This window comes from Oncorhynchus clarkii, chromosome 3, assembly GCF_045791955.1.
Source record: "Oncorhynchus clarkii lewisi isolate Uvic-CL-2024 chromosome 3, UVic_Ocla_1.0, whole genome shotgun sequence".
In the NCBI taxonomy this organism is placed as follows: Eukaryota; Metazoa; Chordata; class Actinopteri; order Salmoniformes; family Salmonidae; genus Oncorhynchus; species Oncorhynchus clarkii.
This window is the reverse complement of record NC_092149.1, coordinates 52,989,886-53,005,126: the sequence shown is the minus strand read 5'-3', so window position 1 is coordinate 53,005,126 and position 15,241 is coordinate 52,989,886. Positions and strand designations below refer to the sequence as shown.

The 15,241-nt window shown below is 45.9% G+C and overlaps 1 protein-coding gene across 2 annotated transcripts in view; it reads right to left on the bottom strand.

The window, feature by feature from the left end:
* Nucleotides 1–210: 210 nt before the first annotated feature.
* The window catches only part of LOC139397574 (sodium-driven chloride bicarbonate exchanger-like), a 51,854-nt gene continuing 36,823 nt past the window's right edge, over nt 211–15,241 (bottom strand). For both annotated transcript variants that reach the window (XM_071144192.1, XM_071144193.1), the window contains 13 exons: nt 14,564–14,809; nt 14,305–14,410; nt 13,717–13,878; nt 13,173–13,286; nt 12,905–13,066; nt 12,358–12,609; nt 12,043–12,111; nt 9,465–9,638; nt 9,083–9,205; nt 1,879–1,946; nt 1,650–1,754; nt 1,202–1,238; nt 211–297 (listed from right to left, as the gene is read on the bottom strand). In XM_071144192.1, the coding sequence (XP_071000293.1) occupies nt 1,220–1,238; nt 1,650–1,754; nt 1,879–1,946; nt 9,083–9,205; nt 9,465–9,638; nt 12,043–12,111; nt 12,358–12,609; nt 12,905–13,066; nt 13,173–13,286; nt 13,717–13,878; nt 14,305–14,410; nt 14,564–14,809 (1,600 nt within the window). In that variant the 3' untranslated portion in view covers nt 211–297; nt 1,202–1,219. The remainder of the gene's footprint in view (nt 298–1,201; nt 1,239–1,649; nt 1,755–1,878; nt 1,947–9,082; nt 9,206–9,464; nt 9,639–12,042; nt 12,112–12,357; nt 12,610–12,904; nt 13,067–13,172; nt 13,287–13,716; nt 13,879–14,304; nt 14,411–14,563; nt 14,810–15,241) is intronic.

Genomic DNA, 15,241 nt, shown 5'->3' with positions numbered 1-15,241 from the left:
ATTATGATACTGGAAAAAATACAAAAACATACAAAATACATACAATAAATAAATGTCTTTAGGTTGTCTCACAAAGAAGCAGTTTTGGACACGTCAACTAAAAAAGACTGTTTTAAGCTTTTGAACACACAAAGATTTACAAGACAAAACATAAAGGAATGGTAAACTGTGGCACACAATATTGATTTGCTTAAAACACAGTGAAGGGAGAAACGTCATAAACTTGACTTCCTGTTGAAGCAGCCCTTCTGCATCTTTCTTCTCTTCTTTTCTTTCCTACCACTGTTCTTGGATAAGCTGTGGGTATAAACACTGGCTGTTAGTGCTTTCCAAGTATACAGCTTCAGAACGTAAGCTTTATACCGATCAGCTGTCCAGCTCCAACAATGAAGATTCTCCATTGAGCATGCTTTTTAGTCCAGGACTAGGCTTAATCAGTGTCCGGGAAACTGCCCCCAAATGTATCATCAACTGATGTCTCAGTTGGGAGGGGCTTCACATTAACATTAGGTTCCTTTTTGACATGCTTTAGTAACCTCATGCTAATCCACTCACATGTATAGTATTGTACTGTATGTTCCAGGCAGCTGAGAGGTATGGGGTCTGATGGGCAAGACCAGTTCTCAGGAGAGATGTACTAGTAATAAGTCACTCTCTAGCTGTTGCGTATCGGAGCCTACAGCTAGCATGCTGTACTGTAGTGCTCCTTGTCAAACTGCCCTTCACAGCCATTGGCTGAGGCATACAGTCAAAGGATGAATGGCATGCTAGCAGAGACTGATTGATACAGTTAGCATCTTTCATGCACTTTACATCCTTGCTGTCTCAGTCATGTCACTTTAAACTGAGCGCATGTTTACTCTTCACTGCCTGTCATATGCATGGGTTTATATTCCAAGCAGCGGAAAGTTAATGGACTTAGCATCCATAATGTTTACCTTTGCCTAACACCGGCAGTTCCTGAGAGCTGTGCACTCTCAGTGTTGATGAACTAAAACAATTATAATGTAACTTGACAATTTGCAGAATGCAAAATAAGCAGCATATAGTTTCAACCAAATTATCAATTTAAAAAATTGACATTTTCCTGTCCTGCATCATATCATGCAAAGATAAAAAAATAAAAATAAAAAAAAATCTTTAAAAACTGACCAAACAGACTAAGGATGAGCAAGCAAGGGCACGGGGATCAGACTCTTACCTTTGGGGGATTCAGCATCTATGAGGATATAAGGGAACTTATGATAGAGATGGAATGGGAAAATACAGTCAAGAAATGGAACAACTCATCAGCTCTAAAATATCAACCCATTTTGTTTACAGTATTGACTCACAGTATCAATTTCCTAGAAATCCTTTATATGAACATTACACTTGGCAAATATGAGGCATTCTATGGATTCAATGGTACATAGATGTCATTTGTTTCTTTAATGGGTTATAACACAAATACACTCGAGGAGGAATCCTAAGTTGAGATATTCTAAATGAACTGATGCCACAGGGTTTGAGTTACATGCATGTATCTTAAATTCAGATTCATATTAATACATATTTATACAGACGGACAGAAAGAAAAAAAAACAAAGAGATGTTTTCAACATCAATGTGTTGATTTCGGATGAACACGACTGAAGGCAATTCAATACCTTTTTGAGTCTAGCTCTTTTTTAGAGTTGTCAGAGTTGACATTCCACGTGTTTCCAAAAGAGCCTCTGGACATTTCATCAGTGATGTTGAGTGCGGATTCACTCCTAAAAAAACAAGACATAATCATGCATAATAATTCACAACAATCCGTAAACTATTTGACTACTAATGAAGCATGAAGTGTGATTCTATTAATATTTTTTCCACTCACAGTGGCTGATAACTTACTTCTGATATCCTTCTAACGGCACCTGCACTACTCCATCTTCCTCTCCCAAAATGCTTTGCTCCTCCTCCTTAGGAATAAGAAAATCAACAGAAACTTGTTATACTAGTGATATCTAGTACTGTATGTAATACATTTGTTAAAACACACGCAGAGATGAACTATTACAACGGATGTTACATATCTCAAGTAAAAATGATCTACTGATATTGTCACACCCTGATCTGTTTCACCTGTCTTTTTGCTTGGCTCCACCCCCCTCCAAGTGTCGCCCATCTTCCCAATTATTAGTGAAACCTTTGTTCTCCAACAGGTTCTCCAACGCCTCTAGGAGAACCAGCTTTTTGTAAAAGCAGAGAAGTGCGAATTCCATCGCTCCACCATCCCCTTTCTGGTTTACATCATCGCTGCATGGAGTGTACATATGGATCCCAGGAAGGTGAGAGTGGTGGTGAGAGTGGCCCCAACCTCTGTCCAGAGTACAGCTGCAACGTTTGCTGGGATTCGGCAACTTTTATCGCTGCTTTATCCGGGGGCTGCAGCACCCTGGCTTCCCCTGGACCTCATATTAGCTTTGATGTCAAACCAGAGAAATGGTGGACGGAAAAAATGGCGGACGGAAGACAGGGTGGTGCGGCAGGTGCCGCTTCTCATTCGAATGCTGTAATTTTATCTAAACCATCAGGTGTACGCCGATCCCAGCTAAGTAACTCATGCAAAGAGTTAAAGCGCAATTATGTGTTTTATCTCCAGTACTCTGCCATGATTGTCAGTTATGTAGCTGCTCTACTGATAATCTCAGTGCGTCCTTGCTGGGATGACACAATCAGTCTACTACCGGAGAATATCAACACCAAACACATTGGTTCACCGTTCCACGGGAGCGGACAGTACACAGCATACCATAATGTTCTGAATAATGGCCAAGTCTACCTCGCTCCTTATTCTACTGAACCGCTTAGGCGTAACAAACACAAGTCCAACATTTATCGGAAACTGTTAAACTACCTGTTCACTACCCTCCTGCTCTCCGGGGATGTACAACTCAATCCTGGGCCCAATATCACCGAGCCAGTGATACGCACCGGAGTGGAGAGCGGTGGATGGCCTTGTGCACTGGTCGTCGCCGCTGTGGAGGTGGGTGAGTGCTATGGTCCCATGGTTTCTCTCGACTCACCCGGCTCCAGGATAGATTTTGACTCTTCAAACATACCAGAGTCGTTATATGCGATCTCTGACTCTGTTTCTGGTACGCAAGCTATTTTAATTAGTTCCCCGCATCCAGTGCAGGCGGGAGGGATTGTTAATTGCGCTACCGAACTGCCCCTAATCAAAACTAAACAAAACGGCCTAAACCCAGCCGTCAGAAAACACAGAAAATTTAACTTTTTTCAATGTGTCAATCACTCTCGAGTCATCTGGGACCCACGAGCTAAGCCCAAGGGACTATTAGGGGGGCACTTGAACATTCGTAGTGTCATTCCAAAAAGTGATCAAATTCAACATCTACTCACAGACTCCAACCTTGACTTTCTCTGCCTCTCAGAGACATGGCTCCATAAACACTCTCCATATGCTGCTTTGATTGTGCCTGGCTACAATGTTTTCAGGAGAGACAGGATTGAAGGAAGAGGAGGGGGTGTGATGATTTACATTAAAGAACATATCCGATGTAAACAAATTGAGTGGTCATGTGATAATGAACTAGAATGTATCGGCCTGAACGTTACACTGTCTCCCCAAATGTCTTTTACCCTCATTGGAATGTATAGGCCACCTTCCACCAAAAGTGTGTTTTTTGATCAGTTTAATACCATGCTTAGGGAATGTGATTTTGGGAAAGAGGTCATCTTAATGGGAGTTTTTAACATTAATTATGAAGACAAGTGTTGTAGGAAAACCCTCAAACGGATCACTAATACCTTTGACCTTACACAGCTAGTTAAAGGGCCAACCAGGGTGACTTGTTGCTCTAAAACACAGATTGATTTGGTGTTCAGTAATAAACCAGAGAGAGTGACTAAATCATTCAATATGGTCACTGGGCTGTCTGATCATAATCTGACACTTATAGCCAGAAAGCTGTCTAAGAGCAGGTTTAACCTCTCTACTGTTAGAAAGCCGGATCAACTCAGAATACCTAAGAGTGAATTAAACTATTTTGAAAAAGCAATTAAGGGAATAAACTGGAATGATCTCTTGTCCTATACAGACGTGGAAGCTGATAGTCAGGTTTTTCTATCCACAATCCAGACTACAATAAATGGCTTCCTAAAGAAAATCAAATCCAAACCTGGCCAAAAGAGCACTCTTACTTGGCTAAATGAAGAAATCTGGAAATTGATGAAAGAACGAGATTATGCTCTAAAAATAGCCCTAAAATCTAAATTAGAGCATGACAGACGTAGGTTTACCATGTTGAGAAATAAGGTGATGAAAGAAATTAGACAGGCCAAGGCAAACTTCTTTATTAACATAATTGGTGAAGCAAAGGGAAATTCTAAATTGATATGGGAGAATCTAAAAAAGTTAACAGGGAAAGACCATAGTAACACTGCAAAAAGACTAGAAATCATGGTGAATAACAATCTAACACAGGATGCAGTCGAAATAGCAATAGCCTTCAATTCCTACTTTATTGACTCTGTCAGGGCACTGACACAGAACCCCTCCACTTGTTTCCTGGGCCCAGTGCTAGTGAATGACACTCAACCTGTCTTCATCATAAGGGAGGTTTCTGAGTCAAAGGTGAACAAGGTGATTAGCTCACTAAAGAACTCTAAAGCCAAAGATGTGTTTGGGATGGACTCTACCTTTCTTAAAAACTACAAAGAGTCACTCATTGGCCCCATTACTAAGGTCACCAACACATCTATTGGTCTCGGTGTGTTTCCAAGGGTATGGAAGTCGGCCATAATAACGGCCATCTTTAAATCAGGCGACCCTGCTGACGTGAGTAACTACAGGCCCATTAGTATACTACCTGTGGTGTCAAAGGTTGTTGAAAAGTGTGTAGCAGAACAACTGATTGCCCACCTCAACAACAGCCCCTTCACATTACACTCCATGCAGTTTGGCTTCAGAGCGAAACACTCCACAGAAACGGCCAACTGCTTTCTTCTGGAAAATGTGAAGTCCAAGATGGACAAAGGGGGTGTTGTGGGGGCTGTGTTTCTGGACCTAAGGAAGGCTTTTGATACTGTTAACCATGAGATTCTCATCACAAAACTGTCCAAGTTCAACTTTTCCCCTGCCTTGAGATGGATGAAATCATACCTTGAAGGCAGAACTCAGTGTGTCAGAGTGAGCAATGAGCTGTCGCCCACTCGTAGCTATGATGTGGGCGTGCCCCAAGGGTCTATACTGGGGCCCCTCCTGTTCAGCCTGTACATTAATGATCTGCCTTCTGTCTGTACTGGGTCTGAAGTTCAAATGTATGCAGATGATACAGTGATATATGTGCATGCAAAGAGCAAACAACAAGCTGCACAAGAACTCACTACTGTAATGGTCCAGGTTACAAAGTGGCTCAGTGACTCGTGTTTGCATCTCAATGTGAAAAAAACTGTTTGCATGTTCTTCACAAAGAGGGCAACAGATGCTACTGAGCCAGATGTCTATGTGTCAGGGGAGAAGCTCCAGGTGGTATCCGATTTTAAGTACCTTGGCATCATACTTGATTCCAATCTCTCTTTTAAAAAGCATGTGAAAAAAGTAATTCAAATAACCAAATTCAACCTAGCTAATTTCCGATTTATACGAAATTGTTTGACTACAGAGGTAGCAAAACTGTACTTCAAAACTATGATACTCCCCCACTTAACATACTGCTTGACTAGTTGGGCCCAAGCTTGCTGTACAACATTAAAACCTATTCAGTCTGTCTACAAACAGGCTCTCAAAGTGCTTGATAGGAAGCCCAATAGCCATCATCATTGTCACATTCTTAGAAAGCATGAGCTCTTGAGTTGGGAAAATCTTGTGCAATACACCGACGCATGTCTTGTATTCAAGATCCTTAATGGCCTGGCTCCCCCTCCACTCAATATTTTTGTTAAACAGGAAACCCAGACATATGGCAGCAGATCCACAAGGTCTGCCATGAGAGGTGACTGTATAGTTCCCCTAAGGAAAAGCACCTTTAGTAAATCTGCATTCTCTGTGAGAGCTTCCCATGTCTGGAATACACTGCCATCAGACACACATAACTGCACCACATATCACACTTTCACAAAATGCTTGAAGACATGGCTAAAGGTCAATCAGATTTGTGAACATGGTCCCTAGCTGTGTGTTGCCGCTTTCCATGTTGTCTGTTGTCTGTAGCTTGTGAGGTGTGGAAACACCTGTTGCTTTTATGAATTTTGTCTTGCTGCTTTTTGTTTTATGTTGCTCTGTCTGTATGCTACGTCTTGCTTGTCCTATGTTGCTCTGTATGCTATGTCTTGCTTGTCCTATGTTGCTATGTCTTGCTTGTTCTATGCTGCTATTGTCTATATTGTAATTTTTTTTAATAACCTGCCCAGGGACTGCGGTTGAAAATTAGCCGGCTGGCTAAAACCGGCACTTTTACTGAAACGTTGATTAATGTGCACTGTCCCTGTAAAAATAAAAATAAACTCAAACTCAAGTTACATCCCTGCACCACCTTCTCCCACCGCCTCAACGCCACAGAGAGGAACTACGATGTGGGGAATCGGTTGCTTCTCCATGTGAAGATGGCGTTGGAGGAGTGGAGGCACTTTCTAGAGGGGGCAGAACATCCATTCATTGTGTGGACCGACCACAAGAACCTGGAATATCTCCACATCGCCAAGCGCCTCAATTCCAAGCAGGCTAGGTGGGCCCTACTGTTCACCCGGTTCAACTTCTCCTTCTCCTCCCGGCTGGGATCCAAGAATGCCAAGCCGGACGGCATGCCGCTATAGCCCCACAACTACTACCCCGGAACCTGAGACCATCCTTCCCACCTCGTGCCTGGCAATGGCAGTCAACAGGGGATTAGGGAAGCAGGTTCGGGAGGCGCAGTGTTCCCAGCCGAACCCCGGGAGGGCGGGGGTCCAGATGACTGGATGTTCGTGCCTGACGCGGTCCACTCCGCGGTCCTGAAGTGGCCCACTCCTCCAGGCTTGCCTGCCACCCGGGCTCCCGTAGGACCCTGGCTTTTGTGTGACAACGCTTTTGGTGGCCTACCATGGTCCCTGACGTTTCCGCATTCATCGCCGCTTGCACTGTCTGTGCTCAGAACATGACTCTTCGGCAAGCTCGGTCTGGTCTCCTCCAACCTCTGCCTGTCCCTCACCGTCCCTGGTCTCACATCTCCCTGGACTTTGTCACGGGTCTCCCCCCGTCTGATGGCAACACCCACATCCTTTCCGTGGTGGATCGGTTTTCCAAAGCCATGAACTTCATTCCTCTCCCCAAGCTACCCTCTGCCAAAGAGACGGCCCAGCTCATAGTGCAGCACGTCTTCCGGATCCATGGACTATTAGTAGACATGATCTCCGACTGGGGTCCTCAATTCTCATCAAGGTTGTGGAAGGCGTTCTGCACCATCTTTGGGTCGTCGGCCAGCCTGTTCTCCGGGGTTTCAGTCCAGCGGCCAGTCGCAGTGAGCCAACCAAGACTTAGAGACTACTCTGCGCTGCCTGGTCTCTGCCAACCCCACCACCTGGAGCCAGCAGCTTGTGTAGTTCAAATAGGCCCGCAACACCCTTCTCTGCTCTGCCACGGGCCTATCACCCTTTGAGTGTTCCCTAGGGTATCAGCCACTGCTCTTCCTTGAGCAGGAAGAAGAGGTTGGCATACCTTCTGCCCGGATGTTTGTCCGCCGCTGTCATCGTACCTGGAGGAGAGCCCGGTCGGCCCTCAAGACCACCTCCAGGTATCGACGACAAGCGGATCGCCACCGGACTCCACCGGACTCCCCGGTATCGTCTAGGGCAGAAGGTAAGGCTGTCCACCTGGGATCTGCCCCTCTGGGTGGGATCCCGCAAACTCTCCCCCCGGTTTCTCGGGCCCGTTTCCCATCTCCAAAGTCATTATCCCCTCTGCTGTTTGTCTTCTTTTGTCCCATATCCTTCGTATACATCCCACCTTTCATGTGTCCAGAGTTAAACCCATATCTTACAGCCACTTGTCTCCCGTTTCCTGGCCCACCCCGCTCCACCGTCACATCCGGCGTACACAGTGAAGCGTCTCCTGAAGGTTCGACCTAGGGGCAGGGGGATCCAGTACCTGGTTGACTGGGAGGGTTATAGCCCGAAGGAGAGGTGCTGGGTCCCCGCCAGGGACATCCTGGACCCAGGCCTCATCGCGGATTTCCAACGCCGGCCCCCCGGTCAACCAGATATGGGGTACTGTCACTCCCTGATCTGTCTGTCACGCTCTGATTTTTACACTTCTGTCTGCCCTGAGCCTGCCTGCCATTCTATACCTTGCCCCACCTCACTGGATTATTGGCCCCTGCCTGCCCTGACCCTGCCTGCCCTGACCCTGCCTGCCCCTGCCTACCCTGCCCTGCCCCTGCCTGCCCTGCCCCTGCCTGCCCTGACCCTGCCTGCCCCTGCCTACCCTGCCCTGACCCTGCCTGCCCTGCCCCTGCCTGCCCTGACCCTGACTGACCCTGCCTGCCCTGACCCTGCCTGCCCTGACCCTGCCTGCCCTGACCCTGCCTGTCGCTGCCCTGACCATGCCTGCCCTGACCCTGCCTGCCCTGACCCTGCCTGCCCCTGCCTACCCTGCCCTGACCCTGCCTGCCCTGCCCCTGCCTGCCCTGACCCTGACTGACCCTGCCTGCCCTGACCCAGCCTGCCGTTTTGGACCATTTGCACCCTCTCTGGATTTCTGATCCCTGGTTTGCCGGCCCCTGTATTATAAATAAACGTTTGTTTCTTTCGACACTGTCTGTATCTGGGTCCTCCTTGAAACGTGATAGATATATGGCATATTAGTGTCATGTGTTGATTTTTAGGGTTTATTTTAGCCCACCAAAGGGCTAATCTTCCTTAATGCTATTTTTATACCACAGGAGATTGATGCCACCTTAATTGGGGAGGATGGGCTCGTGGTAATGGCTGGAGCAGAATGAGTGGAATGGTATCAAATCAATCAAACACATTATTTCTGTTTGATGCCTTTCCATTGGCTCCGTTCCAGCCATTATTATGGGCCGTCCTCCCCTCATCAGCCTCCACTGTTTCATACCTCTTCTTCAGCATCCTCCAGTTTCTTCTTCTTACTCTCTGGCATTAGATCATCCAGCCAGCTCATCTCTCTCTTGGTGAAGAAGCAATCCATCAATTTCCGAATGAACACCAGCGCCAACACCTGCAAGGAACACAAACCTTACATTACCATACATCTGCAGTCATTTTTGTCCCAGCCATAGGGCAGGAGCATATCTCCTGTTTCTGTAGAGCATCAAGACATCTAGGTTTCACAATGTATAACTTAAGACATTGTCTTACTTCCATCTACAATATGGCCAAATAAAGCTAAGTACCCAGATTGCCTTCGCATATTTGGCATATACGTGTAACTCCATCCAGATGAATCAACTGTATAAGGCAGAAAGATGTTTGCTAACCATCATGGGGAAGACGATGGCATAATTGGAGGTCTTGATGACCCAGAGCATGACCAGGCAGCTGAGCTGGATGATGGTGAAGAGATGGACCTTCCGCAGGGGAACGTGTCTCAGGTAGATGAAGTCAGGCTGGTGCTTGGCTGGCATGCCAAACAGCTTCAGACGGTCAAATAACTGATAAGCAATAGAACAATGGATTACATTACAACCTCAGGACCATTGTATTCCGGTTTCTGTGTTTCTGTACTGTGTTTTAATGTCCTCAGATGGTCTTTGTGAAATTAGCTTTAGATGTAGGTCAAGTGTGCTGGGACTTAGCCTTACAAGCCTATGTTTGTTTTTTTAAAATACATGTCATGCTTTATTCAGACATGCACAGAAACAGATGGGGTGAGAATAAGGAGGGAGATTTAGGAGGAAGGGTGGAGATAGGAATTGAACCCTGGTCTCTGGAGGGAAGGCATGTACACTGAGTGTAGAAAACATTAGGAACACCCCACCCCCCTCCCCCCATTCCATTCAGGACAGCCTCAATTCATCACTACAAGGTGTTGAATGCGTTCAACAGGGATCCTGGCCCATGTTGACTCCAATGCTTCCCGCAGTTGTGTCAAGTTGGCTGGGCCTGATCACCAACAACGACGAAACTGCCTATAGGGAGGAGGTCAGAGACCTCGGAGATGATCGTGGACTACAGGACGGGGCTGTAGTGGAGCTTCAAGTTCCTTGGTGTCCACATCACCAACAAACTATCATGGTCCAAACATATCAAGACAGTCGTGAAGAGGGCATGACAATGCCTATTCCCCCTCAGGAGACTGAAAAGATTTGGCCTGGGTCCTCAGATCCTCAAAAAGTTCTGCAGTTGCACCATCGAGAGCATCCTGGCTGGTTATATCACCGCCTGGTTGGCAACTTCTCGTCCTCCGACTGCAAGGTGCTATAGAGGGTAGTGAGTACTGCACAGTACATCACTGGGGCCAAGCTTCTTGCAATCCAGGACATTTATACCAGACGGTGTCAGAGGAAGGTCCTAAAAATTGCCAAAGACTCCAGCCACCCTAGTCAAAGACTGTTCTCTCCGCTACCGCATGGCAATCAAATGGCTACCCGGACTATTTGCATTGATGATTGCTTTGCACACTTTTGGCATTCTCTCACCCAGCTTCATGAGGTAGTTACCTGGAATGCATTTCAATTCAACCGGTTTGCCTTGTTAAAAGTTCATTTGAGGATTTTTTTTCCTTCTTAATGCGTTAGAGCCAATCAGTTGCGTTGTGACAAGGTAGGGATGGTATACAGAAGATAGCCCTATTTGGTAAAAGACCAAGTCCATATTATGGCAAGAACAGCTCAAATAACCAAAGAGAAACAACAGTCCATGATTACTTTAAAACTGGGCTCTCCAACCCTGTTCCTGGAGAGCTACCCTTCTGTAGGTTTTCACTCCAACCCCAGTTGTAACTAACCTGATTTCAGCTCATCAACTAGCTAATGAGTAGAATCAGGTGTGCTAGAATAGGGTTGGAGCAAAAACCTACAGGAAGGTATCTCTCCAGGAACAGGGTTGGAAAGCCCTGCTTTAAAACATGAAAGTCAGTCATCCGGAAATATATTTTGATTTGTTGAACCCTTTTTTGGTTACTACATTATTCCATATCTATTATTTCATAGTTTTGATGTCACTATTATTCTACAGTGTAGAAAAAAATAAACAAATAAAGAAAAACCCTTTAATATGTAGGTGTCCAAACTTTTGACTGGTACTGTACATATTACCTCAATTACCTTGACTAACCTGTACCCCCACACAGTGACTCAGTACCGGTACCTCCTGCCTCGTTATTGTTATTTTATTGTTCCCCTTTGATTTTTTAAAACTTTAGTTTATTTAGTAAATACTTTCTCAACTCTTATATTTTGTATTTTAGCCCCCTTTTCTACCCAATGTTGACCTTGTCTCATCACTGCAACTCCCCAACGGGCTCGGGAGGCAACCTGAGTCATGCGTCCTCCGAAACATGACCCAACCCACGCTTCTTAACACCTGCCCGCTTAACCTGGAAGCCAGCAGGCGCCAGCCCCGCCACAAGGAGTCGCTAGAGTGCGCCGCCCGATCATGACCGGTTGTGACACAGCCCGGGAACGAACCCGAGTCTGTGTTTGGAAGCCTCTAGCACTGCGATGCAGTGCCTTAGACCGCTGCACCACTCGGGAGGCCCCAGACTCTTAAGCCTTTCACTGTAAAGTCTACCTGGCACCTGTTGTATTCGATTTTATTTGATTTAATGTCCTTTGGGTGGTGGACCATTCTTTATACACACTGGAAACTGTTGAGAGTGAAAAATCAAGCGCCATTGGGATCATCAATAAGGGATCATAGCTTTCACCTGGATTCCCCTGGTCAGTCTATGTCATGGAAAGAGCAGGTGTCCTTAATGTTTTGTACACTCAGTGCATGTCGTATGTGCCTGGCTTGTTACCCACTCGACCGCAGCCCAGCACCTTAAAAGTCAATGTTGACTGAATGTCATGTACTGTACAGAACTGTACTGCAGTGTGTTTAGTGATCTCCTACCTGTATTCCTCTGAGCGAAGATGCTCCCATGTACAGGAATACTCCATACAACACAGGCATGGGAATGTACTAAAGGGACAAGAGACATTCTATTATGATTCAGTCATACAAGCATCAACCAAAGAAATGGTTGAAAAGTGAGATTCAACTATACAAAACGTAGCGTAAAATATCGGTCCACTTTGTGACATTGCAGACTAATACACTGGGTGCAAAATAAACACAGCGACACTTTTATCACACTGCGACAGGAACGGATTTCGGACAGTCCAGAAGCTAGAGCCAACACAATATTCCTCAGAGAAGCTATCTGACCTTGAGCACAGAGGTCATGAACACCGAGCAGCCCATGAGTAGGAAGATCATGAGGCCAGTGAAGCGCTGCTCGCGGATGCCCAGGAACTTGGGTTGTTCCCCGGGGGCCGAGCACTCCGACTCCAGCTTCAGACTGTTGACGTGGGAGATGGAGAGAACGGTGGCAGCCACGAACCAGGGCAAACCCATGATGGAACATACCCCCAGCATGACACCCACCACGAACAAGTCCAAATGGTACCCGCAGCCTTTCTGTGGGGAGGGAAACACAATACAGTACAACTGAGAATACACTACTCAATATCCCGCGGCGGAAACATTTCATAATAGTTCAGGAAAATATGGTTCAAAATGTTAACTAATTCCCCGAGTAGAAAGAGATTTCTGAAAGGGACTTTTTCGGTCCATATCAACCAGTACTGGAACCTATTTGACAATCAACTACACATGCACCAAATCAAAGCCAACTAACAAGTGGACATTCAGGTTATGGTGAACAAAGCCTCGCGTATGAGCTGAGCTGAGCCATTACAGTATCCTACAGTACCTTTAGTTTGTGCTCCTTCCTGTTGATGATGACCGCGGTGATCTGTTGGTCCATGAAGATGAGGATGGTGCAAAGCAGAGCAGGGATCACTGTCACGATGGTGGTCCACCAAGGGTTGCCGCCTAACGGGCTGATCAACCAACCACGGTCATCTCTGGTCGGCTGCAAGGATTTGGACTGCTGTCAGATATTGCATCTACATAGCATGGCACATGTATTTTGAGTCAAAATGTATAATCACCTTGTAATACTTTGTTACATAGCTCACCTTGAACACACTGGGGACTTTTAGTTTTGGAGATGGGACCCCTAAGGCATAGTCCACCAGGACCATGGTAAAGATGGTGATGAACACAGCAAAGTCACTGATGACAGCTCTCAACTGTGCAAGAGAGGGGTGCATGTCAACCGCCTGGTCTTAGTGCAGGGACCATCTATATCATTGTTCAATATCAATCACAGATTGCACAGGGCACTCAAACACTGAGCACCACGGTTATGGATTCAATTCTCCAAAAAGGGGGGGGGGGGGGCTTCCGTGGCCAAACAACGTGATAAGTGGTGCTCCCTTAAATCATAAAAGATTCCAACAAAAGTGGGGGAGGCGTGACACTTTTCTTAATTAAAAACCTGTATTTTATTGCTAATTTGCTTTGAACTACCATAATCACACAGTACTCCCATATGACCACTAGAGTGCTCCACTGCACCATAAACCTCAGCAGAAGGACAGAAACCTTGTCTGCAGTCTACAAACGCATAATAGATACAAACCAGTGGGATTACAGTAGGATCTGGGTCTGCTGCCTTACCTTGGTGGGGAAGTAACGGCTGAACTTGAACTCCTTTAGGAAAGCTGACATGAAGACAGTGGAGAAGAAGAGAACCACGGACCAGAAGAGAACATCTGGAATATAGGGTCCATGAGGGCCACAGGCACTGCCCACAAACTCTCCTCTTTTCTCCATGCAGTCCTGCAACAATAGGTAGAGGAGGGTGATTGGTCTGCCCTACTACAAGTGGAATTAATAGTGCATGACAATGCAGTCAATTACAAAATCCTTTGGTTAAGAGGGCCTTGGATTAAGAGTACAGAAAGCAACATTAATACAAAAAATGTGCTTTTATGGTGATTTGGCATGGGGTAATCCAGAATAATCCAGCCCACCACATGTCCTTAATCTTCTGCACAGGACCAGCTCCATCTGGGAGAGTATGCCACTTTGTGAGGAACACCTGTTTTTGCTCTCTAATTCAGTTTATTAAACCACAAATTGTACTATAAGGCTAGTTTTTTTTTCTCTGAACATGAGACCTGACCCAGATGAACTCCTTCTCTGAATTTGTCTTGATCCTTCCCATAGACTACACAGATTTAACTAGACACTCTTATACGGTACCTTAACCTCGAGTGCCTCCCAGTAGACCTCAGAAGCAGTGATGTTGTTCTGCTCCCAGTACTGTATGGTGGCATTGCTTGGATCCGGAGGTTCAACACATGAACACCTTATAGAAACAATAGAACACGTCATCGTCAAATCCCTCCTTCACAATCATCTCAAATGAAGATGTTACCTTCGTTCAGAACTCAAAGGAATGTTTTCCCGGACACAGATTATGCCGAGCTCTGGATTAAAAAGGCAGCGAGTGCAAACGTACGAGTACTGTGTGAGTTTGTCCAGGTTGTTGTTCATGTTGATGGGGTAGTGTTCCCCCAGGTGGATGAGCTTCTCCAAGGCCTCGTAGATGAAGATGATGCAGATGAGCGAGGCGAAGGCCTCCTCTGTGAAGCGGGTGATGTAACAGACCAGGGAGCTGGCATCTGTGGCCACTAGGACCAGGCAGAGGAACGCTGTCCACAGCCCTATACAGGTTCTCAGTGAGAGGTAGGATAGTCCATACTCCCTTGGGGAGAGAGTTAAAACATCACTGATACCTTACACTTTTCATTTAGCTAGGCAGGTCAGTTAAGAACAAACTCTTATCTACAATGACGGCCTGTGAACAGTGTCTGGTTCAGGGGCAGAACGACATATGTTTTACATAGTCAGCTCGGGGATTTGATCAAGCAACCTTTCAGTTACTGGCCCAACACTCTAACCACTAGGCTACCTGCCGCCGCATATATGACCACATCTGTGGGATATGTTATGCACTATCTACAGATATCGGGCAGAATAATGGAAACACTTGAGAAAATGAGGGACGCATAGTATATTGAAAGCAGGTGCTTCCACACAGGTGTGGTTCCTGAGTTAATTAAGCAATTAACATCCCATCATGCTTAGGGTCATGTATAAAACCGCTGGCAGGCCATTATTCTGTCTACCATGGCTA